Consider the following 12,545-nt stretch of genomic DNA (forward strand, 5'->3'; position numbering starts at 1 on the left):
GAGAATGTTTATTTTTTATTTGTAAGAATTAATCATGTAAAAGTGTAAATAACCAATTAATTATGGGAGAACTTTGATCAACATGTAATTGGTATGCTGCCATCTTTTCTAATGATAACCTGAATACTGACCTTGTCGTCCCTAAACCATGACACCTCCGCTTCTGGGTCAGACACGTCACACTCGAAGATGGCCCTCTGTCGCTCTTGACCCTCAACATCCTCAAGCTTCTTCATAAACTCCCACTCAGGCTCTGTTAAGTAAAAGAAATAGTAGAAATGGTTTCTTCTTCATTGTCCTTGCCATGACTGTTCCAGTTTTTAGCTAATACCTGGTAGGGGTTGTCAGAAGAATGACTTTCAACATCTTCAGAATACTGGTTTTAAAGGTTTAAAAAAATGAATCGACATATGTACAAGTCATGTTTTTTTGTCAGATGAAGGAAGTGCAATATTGGCTTAGATATCAGTTATTTTAACTTTTTTTAACTCCTAGCATACCATCACATTTGAGGTTACAGGTGGTGACGGCTTCTCCGATGGTGATCTTGCACTCGTAGAAACCCTCGTAATCCTTGCTCATCTCGGGGAAACTCAGGATGCACCGGTTTTCTCGGCGACGGATTTCTGTCTTACCCTGTTCATACTGAAACAACAGAGGGTATGTTATGCAAGAAATACACCTTAAGAACAATGCTAGTATTATTTCAAAACTGTGAAACATATATTTTACAAATTTACATGATCATTTTCACAAATCTTTTGCTACATGTGTTTTAAATGGTTGTGTTCATTGAAATTCTATAAATGTGAGATAATTTCTTAAATCAGAATGAATTGTAAACTTATTTCTATTTTTTAAATGGATAGTCTCGACTTACACTTAAAACAAAAGATCAATGAACATGCTTGTAAATTGATACAATTAGATCTTCATTTCAATTAAAACATAAATAGCTATTTGGTCTCAGTTGCAATGACAAACAATAACAACTGGTTTTAGTACTGTACTTGTTGAAGGAACTATATTCATGAAGGACTCTTTTATTCCTTCTATTATTTTCTTGATTTAAAATATTACATAACTCAATTGAGAGTAGAGTACAGAAAAGTGCTTTGATAAAAGATATAACAGTTTATCATTTTTGTTGAGAGTGTGCCAGACAAGAATCAGCAACAATGTCTCTCCGAGTGGCCTCAGGCCTGTACAGACAGACGGACAGCATGCTGTACAGAGACATGGTTGCTCCTGGATATAACTTTCAGGTGACATTTACTGCTGATTTTCACCCAGTGTTATTGTAAACCTTATTCTTACACATAAAACTTAAAATGTATTTCTTGAGAATGATGTATAGAGTAACAGAATGTACGGATTTCTTTTATATCATAACTTTCAATGGTAATGGAAAAACAACTGGCTGAATTCATTTAGATATATCAAGTGCAATTAATCTGTAATTAACTTTAATTGAAAATGGGTATATTGAATTAATTCAACATTCTCATATGTTTTTCGCCTGTACTCATTTTAATTCCAATGTAATTATATATACATATATGAACACTACCATGTTGCTTGATTATAACAATCTGAAATAATGGAGTTAATTAAGCATTTCAATCAATGATGTGATAATGTTTTTATAAAAAGACTGTGCGTACGCTAAGACAATTAATTGTCATTTGATACAAAACTCGACAAGGTTTAAATTGAATCAGCAAATTAGTTGTTCTATGTATGCTAGCCGTATCTTCCCATTATTACATCAAATCTTGAAAAAGCACAAAAGCATTCAATAGCAATCTAAAACAAATATAAACCTTGATGTCTGAACTTAGATCGATTGAAATTCAAATTGTGTGTTTGAAAAATCTCATCATAAAGGTCTTAAAAAGTGAGAAACTTTGTATTCTTTTCATTTCGTAACATCTTTTAATTTAAAGCTTGTTAACTTAAGTCAAAGTAAATAAATACCGATGATACAACTTGTGAAATGTAAGCATTTTGTTATTTAAATTAAGCCATAAATGGAAATAAAATCTAATGACAAACCATCTATCAAACTGAGCTATGTGAACACTTTTAAAGTAAAAGCTGATTTTAAAAATCGGAAAGTAACAAATTTTCTCCCATTCTATTAATAAAAAATAAAATAAATACTGACGATTCTCATAATTAACAGAACAAATATTTACTTTAACTGTTTTAAACTTTACATTCTTTAAAAATGATAAAAAAATAAATAATAAATCTTCTTTTTTTTTCAGGTTGATGCCATGGAGTCGGCCAGTGATTCAGACTTTGATGACTCAGATGAATCTCTAGAGCTCCTAACAGACTTTGACAACATCGATGTGAACGGTTTCCTGGGTCGAGCCATTGCAGTGTGGTCCTATAACAACCTTGATTCCCTGCTGATTTTCACCCCACTTCCTAACGACACACTGTGGCATGTTACACAATATGTGGAGAGCAAGTTCCCATTTAATAGAAGCACGGAAAAGATCATGATAATGGAGCCGGGTGAGCGAACACCTCGGGAGACTAAAGATATCTACGAGTTACGTCAGGGTAGTGTTGTCATGGTGATGCCAAAGAAGAATATCAACCTCACAGTGGAAATAAATCAACTCAAACTCACATTTCCAATCAGTGCAGATCTAATGTGTACTGTGTATGAAGTGAAATCATACATTAAACAGGTCAAAGGAATATCCATTGATCAACAGGATATTCTATTTAAGGATAAGGTACTGGAAAATTGCAGGCGCTTGTATGAATATCGTGTGAAAAATGCAGCCACTATGCATGTTTTGATCCAAGTACACTTTGACCTTTTGATAAACGTAGAAACTTTCTGGGGCAAGACCTACAGACTATACATAGACCGTTGTAGCACAGGGAGTGACATCATATATCGTGTGTTTGGCCGAACATTCAGTAGACATGGTACCAAGCAGGTTACAGTTCACGAGCTCTATGTTCCCATACACGTTCTCGTGTTCCAGCACAATAGGAAGTCTCTCCACTGGGACTACTGTCTAGGATTCTATGGGATAAAGAATGCAGACACCCTCGTGCTCAATACAGTCGGCAGACATAACGATATGAACATGCAAACACTGTTAGTCATTACTGAGCTAGGAGAGAATTTTGAGGTGATGGTGTCACAGTTTGACCGCTGGTCAGTGGTGGCCTTTATGGTGCATGGCTACTCGGATGTTCCTGTGGACCTCATACGCCTGTACAAGAAAGAAGTCCAAATGGACTTAACTAAGGTCATTGGTTCTCAAGCAAAGAACACAGTGATAATGATGAACATCACCATGACCAATATCGATAAAGACATGCTGTTTGGAATACCTGTGAAAGTCTCTGTAGGCCATAATGTTATTGAGAACTTGAAGATATTGCCAAGTAAAAGAGTGAAAGATGTAAAAGATCGTCTTGAAGATGTGGGTGTTCCTAATGCTTCAATGTATGAGTTGTGTACAAACAACTTCAAGCTGCCTGACCATGCCTTGCTTCAACATGTGATCAAAGACTTTGAGAAAGTTCTTCATCTGAAGGTCGAGAGGTACCCTGTATTTCTTCACGCTCCTGACGGGGTCATTTACAAAACCATGGTGGACGTGAACCAAGATATGAAACAACTTCATTACAAAATAGAGATGAAGTCAGGCCATGCTATCTCCAGCTGCAGACTGATTATGTGTGGTCAACAACTTAGACTTTCTGACAATGCCATCCTGTATGAAAATGGTATTACCATTAGAAATTCAATATTCATAGAAACAGCATCCATGTTCGACACATTTTTCATCACTAGTGGTCGCAACCTTATCAAGATGCGTGTTCCAGAGACGCCTACATCTGACATGATCAAGCGGAGTGTGTGGACCGCCAGAAATATCCCAGAAGGATCAATCACTTGTTTACAGACCTTCCTGTTCTGGTTCTACTCACCGAGGGTTAACCGCAAGTTTGCTCTACCCAGGCGCCGTAAGAAGAGGATACATCTTCCTGCAGCCAATGAGCCCCTGCATCTTTATTCTGATCGGCCAGAAAAGAAGGAGCTTGTGCGTGTGTATAACAAGACAGGACAGGATAATAAGAAGCATAAGTCTGATATGTATGTTCCATCTCTGACCAAAGAAGCCACAATGGAAGAAGAAACCGAGACACAGCGAACATGGCCCATAAGTCTTCAGAGACCTGTTCGACCAAAGAGGGATGTTGAAGACTGGATAAATACCACAGTTTATGAGCCAAAGATAAACAGGCAGCATATCAGGACTCCTACAAGGAAAAAACCTGCTAGACAGGACCGCAATCCTGAACCCCAGAAAACCAAGGGAAGGATACCGCATATTTCCCACCACATGGTTCCTCGCTGGATCAATGAGCTCCATAAAACCGACACTCAGGGAATTTTGGCAACTGACAGAGATGGTACTGTTTACCGTACAATACCAAAGCAAATGCCATATGATAATATGCTGCAGAACAACAAGTCACAAGATAAAAAGAAGAAGAAAAAGGTTCATAACCAAGGAGATGCTACCACTGCTAAATATATGCGGACAAAGAGATACTTTGACAGACAAGAGTTAGTCTTTCCTGAAAATGGTGATTCTGATGAAGAAAATGTATATGACAGACCACATATCGTGCTACATTAACTAATATTTATTCATTGAAACAGCAAAGAGACTATGAAGTTAATAACACTAACGAGTTCAAGCTAATTTGTCTGCTTGCTAGTTTATAAAGTGTTGTACATGTAACAAAATTCTTTGTTTTATGCAATGACCTTGCAATTAAGTATGCATAGTTTCAACCAACAATACAATAAATAAATATTCTTCAAATATTATCTGCTTACCTCTACTAGTGTCCCATCCTTGTACCATCTGACCTTGGCCTTGTTGTCTGACACGAAGCACTCGAGCATGCCTTCTTTCTTGCGCTGGATGCCATACTTCTCAGGCAACTTCTGTGTGAAGTAATACTCCGGGGGTTTCTCTGTAATTTGTGAAAAACAAATATGAACGAACAAACAGTTCTCAATTTCTACACAAAAATACTCTTCAATCAAACCAAAATGATATGTGGTCAGATCCAAAATTCTCGTAATTGGTTATGGGTTATCTTAAGTTTGACATAATGACCACAATAATCTTGTAATATGAAACCTGCCAGAGCAGGAGCTGTCTTTATAAAACAATCACTTATGCTCTCATAAGTCATCTTTTTATTAATGTCACTATAATAAATGCTTGAAAGTTACAAATAATCAGAAAAAATAATCTACCATCTACATAGAGCCAGGCGGATGTTTTCAGCGGACCCTTGCCGCACTCCAGGATGTATTTGCCATTATCCTCCAGCTTGATGTTGTTCACGACGCATTTGAAGTCCTCGCCATCTTGAATTAAGTGGTATTTCTCTCCATGGAAGATCTCCTGCTTGTTCTTGTACCAGCGGAAGGGAGCGTCCGGCTTGCAGAACTTGGCGTCAAACATTACAGACTCTTTGCCCTCTGTCACCTTGATGTCGATAAGCTCCTTGATCCATTTCTCCGGTTTCTACATACCAATACAACACAATATTAGGGACTGCCTCCTGGAGATCAGAGATTGGGGCTATAAGGAATAGGAAAGTTTCATTTCAAATCATTCACCTCTTAGCCTTCATACTATGCTGCTGAATATTTACTGTAAAGAATAAGAAATGCGAACAGTTGACTGACTGTTTTGAGCATTTGTAAATGAGGGGTGCCCGCAAGACTGAGATAACCCGGTGAACTTAATATAATTCTTGCCCCTACCTCCCAGCAATCAGAATACAAAGACAAAAAGAGAAATGATTTGTTCTCCATATTCCATTCAATTATTAAGAGGCATAAGGACAAAACAAATGTTAAATATTTAAGCTCTTGGATAATTCTTTGTAAAACAGTGTAAAGGTTTTGGAAAATAAAATTAAAACGGAACAAAAACATAATTTTTGTAAAAAATTAGTATAATTAACATGTTAATTTCAATGTTACATAATTGTTATGTTAAGAAAGCATTTCAAAACATGTTAAACATGTATATCTTGCATTACAAATTAGAAGTCTTTAAAAAATTATGTTACCCTTATCAAACATTTAAGTCTTATACAACATCAATTGTAAAGCCAAAACTAGACCTGCAACTAAGAAGTTGCTCTACAAGTACCATCTACTATCTACGACATTGATATCAATCCTTGCAGGTTATGCACACCTAGTAGCATGCCTTCTAATAATGACTTATTCCATTCCCATTTAGTTCTACCAATGTCTATTATGCTTTTACCACAATGCAGCCAGGGCAAAGTACTTTAATATTCATTAAAATAACATTCCTTACATTCATAATCAACCTAAAACTTATCAATATTTGCAGTTATCTAATTGAAAAGCAAAGCATATAATTATGATTATTGCGTAGTTATGACTTTTTATTTAAATATTGTAGCTAAAGGCTATTTTTTATAAATAAGCTATACTATCTGAAAGGTTAGAATAGGTAATGATATCTCGGAGTGTTAGTGAAATATTGATGAAATATAGATACAGCGTACAGATACAGTTAAACAAGGACAACATTCAGAGGCTGCAATTTATTGAATGATAACTTCATTACATTGATGACTTTCAAGAACATATATTAAGGACCCAATCTTCCAGTGCCTTCAGTTTTCTCTATTCTGCTGTTCCATCACAGAATAATGTATCTGTTCTGCCGAATTTGATGGAAACCAGAATGAATTTTATATGTGTAGAACATTCATTTTTTCCCCACATAAATGCAGCCTCAAATGTAAGATTTTACTTATCACAATATCACAGCTTCACAATATTATTCACTTAAGCAAACGAAAAATACATGAACAAAATATATTTAAGACAACGAAAGAAGACAGGAAGCAAATAAAGTTGGATATATACAGCGCCATGAGAAGCGTTCAGTGTTAGACTGCAACAGAAGAATAACGACAATAAAGTGACTGAAACAAGTCCCTTTCTCTGTACAATACAGCGAGTGAGAGATGAGTAAAGATAAGAGAAGTGTCTGATTCAAGTACACGAGACTGACTGACTGACTCAATACTTCAACTTCACGATCACAACATTGGACCAATACCTCCGCCTCTTTCTCTGCATGTTTTAGAGACGGCCAGTCGGGAATGGCCTCCACCAGAGACATTCTTCTGCCCTGCATGGACGCCCGCCGTTGTTGCTGCTGTGCCTCTATTGTGTCAAGTTTTTCAGCCGAGAGGGTCTTTTTGGGGATTACACCCGGGACTTCAAGTTTATTTGACTCGTCAACTGATTGTCTTCTACTACCAGTCTATGTTGGACCGAGAGGGAAGAAAGCTTTATATTACTTAACATCAAGCCTATTCTAGTATACACACCAGTAGGTAACTGAGATGAAAAAACTGTATGAAGTAATTCTTTAACATGAAACCAATAGTTTTCATCAAAAACAATGCAACTTTCAGATTATACTCATAACACTTTTGCTTTTAATTCAGTCCGACTAAAAATTGGTGTTTTCGTTCAAAAGCATAGACATGGTTCAGCCAACATAAATATGCTTCACATTAAAGAGCCTAGTAATTGAGCACACAGTACAAGTACATGTGCACTCATCAAAATGGAAATCTGTTAAGAAGGTAGTAATGTGTTAAAGCAACATAATTATGATACCAAACAAAGAGCCTGATTATTTCTGATCTTCACCTAAATGGTGTCTGTTGTTGATTTTCTTATATTTTAACTAGGAAAGAAGATTGACAGAAACCTATCTAATGACACAATATAATTATACATATTAATGTTACATTGTCATTTTCTAATTTCTAAATCACAGCCACGTTACAGGGCATGCTCTAATTATAAGTACCTCGTAAATGCAGTTGCAAATTACGGTTATAGTTTAATTACTATAAATTAATTGTTACTGTTTCCATTCAATTAGAATTTCTCACAAGAATCTGACAAAATGCCATAAATATATACATAGAACTACACTGAGAAAAAATCAAAGACAGCAAATTAAATGAAAAACAGAAAAAATCAGTGCTCAGGAACTATAATAATATGATGAAAATAAAAATATCACACAATAAGGATATAAAGAAAGACTTATTAAGCTGCATGTAAGAGTAAATAATCTGGCTGCAAAAAATGGCAACAGTTGAGTTTATTAAGTAGAATGTAAATTGTCATAAAACAATATCTCACAGCAAAATTAAATGTGATTGCTGCAAAAGAAATAAACATGTTAGCATAGTTACAAACATGATGAGCGAACATGGAACATCGGCTTTTAAATAACAGAACTCATGGTAACAACTTGGTGACAGAGTATTCATGCCAAAGATACATTGTTATTTTCATACAATAATCTTGAGAATAACTGTCTTTACTGTCTAATATTTCAAAGTACAACCATGATAATTTAATGAAAGCCGCACTGGTAAAATGGCATCACAAAATAAACCTATACACAGGATGAGGAGAAGACCACCAAAACTATTAAGACCAACCATTGAAAAACCAGAATAGGTCGAACAGACAAATAGAAAGTGAACAGACAAATAAAAAGTGACTACCAACTGTATGTAGACAAGTTAACTTGTAAAGTATTACAGGATAATAGATTCAACAGCAAAATCACTTTAATAACCGTCACTGACAAACAATGAATTTATGGTACTAATGAATTTGAATGTATTACACATGAGTATACATCATACACATCAAACACTTCCAAACTGTGTATGGCTATATCTAGGTCTATCTATGATCACATCAAACTTTGCTTAGCTCACTAAGTATAATTGTGTAAATACACAGCTCTTACTTAAGACCAAAACTATATATTGGGCCTATCTTGGGTCTGTTCACCTCAGACATTCTCAGCTCCAAAAAACTATGACTATGACCCATGACCTTTTGTTAAGCAATTTAACCTATAGCCATTTTCCACAGCAAACCAACCCCTACAAGACCCTCGACCTACAGGAACCTGCCTTCTGCTCAGTTTCCCTGTGTTTTAACTGGACTTTAAATGGTTCAGGCTCACTTTGAGCACTGACCCTGCGTTTCTGAGCCCCACTTTTGCACCTGATCTCCAGGTTCTCATAGAAGTCAACACCTTTAGCCTGGGAGCTGCCTCGTCTGAGCGGAGGGTGGGAAATATCCACAGACGGCGTCTGTGAGCGTGAGCGTGTCTGAGAGCGCACACACTCAGACTCAGAGGCATTCGACTCACGTCTTGAACTTGGAACTGTATCATCTACATTTGGTTCCTTAAACATTCCCATAATCATTCTGTACTTTATTTAAACAAAATCATGATCCTTTTCATTCGCTAATGGTCGAAGAGAATCACCAGCCACAAGAACTTGTCTTATCAAACAGTAAATATTTACCCTTTTTCTAACAACATTTAAATCTTAGAGAATCTTGTTAAGAACTCTGATATTCTTAAACAGCACTTAGGTTATATATGTACTGTGGTCATATTGCATACATACCCTTTCTTCTTCGCTGTCACTTTCCACCTTTTTCAATGCCATCTTGGTAACCTCGATCTGCGACATTCGCCGCTTCTGCTCCACTGGAAAATACAACACTGGGTAAACACATTGTTATAGATGTTTCATAAATCATGGTCAAATGATTTTTCCTACCTCTGTATTGAACTGCAATATAAGCAAATAATAGAAATAATAATGCCTGCGCTTAAATAGTTTAAGTTTATCCGCGAGCAATTCGCGCTTTATTTTATGCTTTTATCAAATTACATAAAATGTCAATGTTGTCTCATTAAGTTTAATCCTGTACTAGCTGGCTGTAAAGTGCATTGCCAAAGGGTAATATTTAAACAGCTACGCAACATAAGCAACCTGATAGCAGCTTCAATACCTTTCTCAAGGTCTCCATAAATGATATGTCTACCAATGAACGCTAGCTACACAATGCAAGCACAAGGATGCAGCACTCCACATATATATGGAACTCTTTAAGGTTTATCTAATTTCTAAACCTATTTCATTACATGTTTTTATATGTGTAGCTTTCTGAGCAAAATCTTTTCTTTTCTTGGAGTTACAGCTAACAATCAACACAGCAAAAGCAGCCTCCTTTAGATTCTAGTCTAAGTTTTTCAAATGAAGAATAATCATGAGTTCCCTCAAAATGGTAGCTCTCTTTTCCTAAACAACGCATGAACACTAGCTAGCTTGGCAGGCAGACTTTACTTCATTTCAGCCCTCAGCAAACTCTTTCTGCAGATACTTATATGAATATAAAGACGTGCAAAAAAAGAGAGAAACTCATTTGCACCTATCAATATTTTGCTCCACCGGGGGATGTTGGGCAAACCCAGAGGTTATAGGCAAATTGTGGACAGTGGAGTTTGTCTAAAACCCCGTGGTCATGAATGTTCCACCCATGTTGAAAAAAAACTAAGCCCATATTGGTTTCTCAGCAGGTCTGCCAAATCATATAGGGTCAAAAGTTCCAAAAACTGTTGTAAACAGGGTGGAGCAAACTTTGATAAGTGCATTCCACCCACAATTAAAACTGAAATGGCATACAACAATCTGATAACTGATATTCAACCTTTTCTGACTTTAAAACACACCACAGCTTTTTAGTTTCTCTCCTTTTTATCAAGGATACATAATTGTACATCTACTAAGAGAATGGACCATCTTCTTGTGCTTTTTTCTGAGACCGAAACCAAATTTGTGTGCATTATGACACAACTTATTAAAACGTATGCAATTTTTCACTACTAAAAAAGTTACTCTCATTACTTTCAAGCCAACTTTCGAATATCCTTTCTGGTGAATAACGAAAAAATTGATATGAATGCATGCAATACATTTTGAACAGAATATGTTGGAAAACATGTTTATAAATTTTTCCCGTGGACACTGTCATTATGTTTCAACAGAACCAACCGCTAAAGCAGACTGTGTATGATGATCCTTTCTATCTAGTAAAAGAAAACAAGAATACAAATCATCTAAAGGAACTAGCAAACACAAACACACAGACGGACTGACGGACAGCACACATACTCGATTGCGGCTCATCTGAAATCGCAAAATAAATGAAAATGTGATGTAAAACAGTTGCCAAAGTAATGGTCAAGTGATGGATGGACAGGGACTATAACACGGGACATGAACATGTTCATGAACATTGGATATTGGGTTGCGTACTTAAGACATCATATTTAAAACCGTCTCTATCAACAGATATTCCTCCTACCTGTTATACCTGTGTAATTGAATATGTAATTTATCTAAAATGCAAACAAATGTGTCAAATGTAAGTTAAAAAGCAGTGCTTTATACAGACTTATTTTAAAAAGCAATATAGATAACATGAGCGTTAATAACAATATTGAAGTTAAAAGTGTTGCTTGCTTATTATTAGGAGTCAGGAGGGTGTCAGAACAGTATCACCATATCAAATTAGAATGTTTGTGCTTATGTCATAGGATTTGGGATACAAAATAAAATAGAATGTATGAGAGGGCTGTGTGCTTGCGGTATGGTGCTGTGAGTACCGGGCGCAAATCGCCTTGGCGCAAGGTCTTACATACCTTTCCCTTTTTTGTCAATTTTTTTCAAATCAACCTGTATAACTAACATTCATAAAACACTTATGAAAGTTATCCACATCAACTTTTTCTCTTATTATCATTTAAAGAAAAGCTTGCAGCTGTTGCGCAATGAGCAGCTTCATACTTTGGCAGCTTTGTACCATTACGATAAAAACAGATAAGAAATGGATATTGGTACTACAATTGTGTAAAAAAATATTGTATTCTGTAATCATATTAATGTTAAACGCAGAATCTCACTAATATTTCTATATCCCATGGCTAGATTTCTAGATTAGTATTCCTTGTTTTGTTAGAATCTTAGTATAGTAAACTAGATAATGCTAATAATATTGAAGATGAGTATCATGTTCTAGTTTGTTGTGTAGTTATATGCTGAATTACTATCTCTTTATAAAGATCATTAAAAACAAACTATTAAATGAATAATGTGTTATTATTTGCTGAATTACTATCTCTTTATAAAGATCATCAAAAAACAAATTAATTTAATAAACATATGTGTAAATTGAGCAGTTGTTTCGAATATTTCTGTTCATAAATCCTATCCTTTACCTTCCTTGTAGTATGATGTTATTGTATGGTTGCCTCACAGCAAAATAAGTAAAATGTCATTGTCATATTTATGGAAACAGAACATTACATTTAATCCAGTCTGATTTAATCTATATTGGCATTCCTTTGATGTTGTAAGATGTTCAGCTGATCAGTTGAATTGTCTGAGTGTTTTAAAAAAACCCATCTCATCTTTTCCCCTAACTTATCTTGACATATCACTGAAGTTGATGAATATCCCCAGATGCCAATACTTGAATGATCAGTAAGTGTGTTTTGTAAGAACTGAAATAGACGGGCCAG

General features: G+C 35.6%; 2 protein-coding genes across 22 annotated transcripts in view; one reads left to right on the forward strand and one right to left on the reverse strand.

Moving 5' to 3' along the window:
- LOC128231357 (twitchin-like) overlaps positions 1-12,545 on the reverse strand; it is a 94,932-nt gene that overhangs the window by 37,406 nt on the left and 44,981 nt on the right. For 16 of the 19 annotated variants that reach the window (XM_052944052.1, XM_052944066.1, XM_052944071.1 and 13 more), the window contains 7 exons: positions 11,137-11,151; positions 9,583-9,665; positions 7,179-7,385; positions 5,318-5,591; positions 4,889-5,028; positions 501-645; positions 132-253 (listed from right to left, as the gene is read on the reverse strand). In XM_052944052.1, the coding sequence (XP_052800012.1) occupies positions 132-253; positions 501-645; positions 4,889-5,028; positions 5,318-5,591; positions 7,179-7,385; positions 9,583-9,665; positions 11,137-11,151 (986 nt within the window). The remainder of the gene's footprint in view (positions 1-131; positions 254-500; positions 646-4,888; positions 5,029-5,317; positions 5,592-7,178; positions 7,386-9,582; positions 9,666-11,136; positions 11,152-12,545) is intronic. The other 3 variants (XM_052944055.1, XM_052944064.1, XM_052944065.1) reach the window with 3 other exon arrangements.
- On the forward strand, positions 1,003-4,839 carry LOC128231360 (uncharacterized). 3 transcript variants are annotated; one of them, XM_052944072.1, is made up of 2 exons: positions 1,003-1,265; positions 2,271-4,839. In XM_052944072.1, exons 1-2 carry the CDS (start codon positions 1,179-1,181, stop codon positions 4,683-4,685), a joined length of 2,502 nt encoding a protein of 833 aa, XP_052800032.1. In that variant the 5' UTR covers positions 1,003-1,178; the 3' UTR covers positions 4,686-4,839. The 3 variants fall into 3 exon arrangements, with proteins under 3 accessions (XP_052800032.1, XP_052800034.1, XP_052800033.1); XM_052944074.1 differs by lacking the exon at positions 1,003-1,265 and adding an exon at positions 1,853-1,897; XM_052944073.1 differs by lacking the exon at positions 1,003-1,265 and adding an exon at positions 1,876-1,998.

This window comes from Mya arenaria, chromosome 4 (assembly GCF_026914265.1).
Source record: "Mya arenaria isolate MELC-2E11 chromosome 4, ASM2691426v1".
In the NCBI taxonomy this organism is placed as follows: Eukaryota; Metazoa; Mollusca; class Bivalvia; order Myida; family Myidae; genus Mya; species Mya arenaria.

Coding starts and splice junctions, on each gene's coding strand:
- LOC128231360 (XM_052944072.1), top strand. CDS start 1,179: ATGTCTCTCCGAGTGGCCTCAGGCCTGTACAGACAGACGGACAGCATG. Junction 1,266..2,270: donor CTCCTGGATATAACTTTCAG/GTGACATTTACT, acceptor TTTTTTTTTCAG/GTTGATGCCATGGAGTCGGC.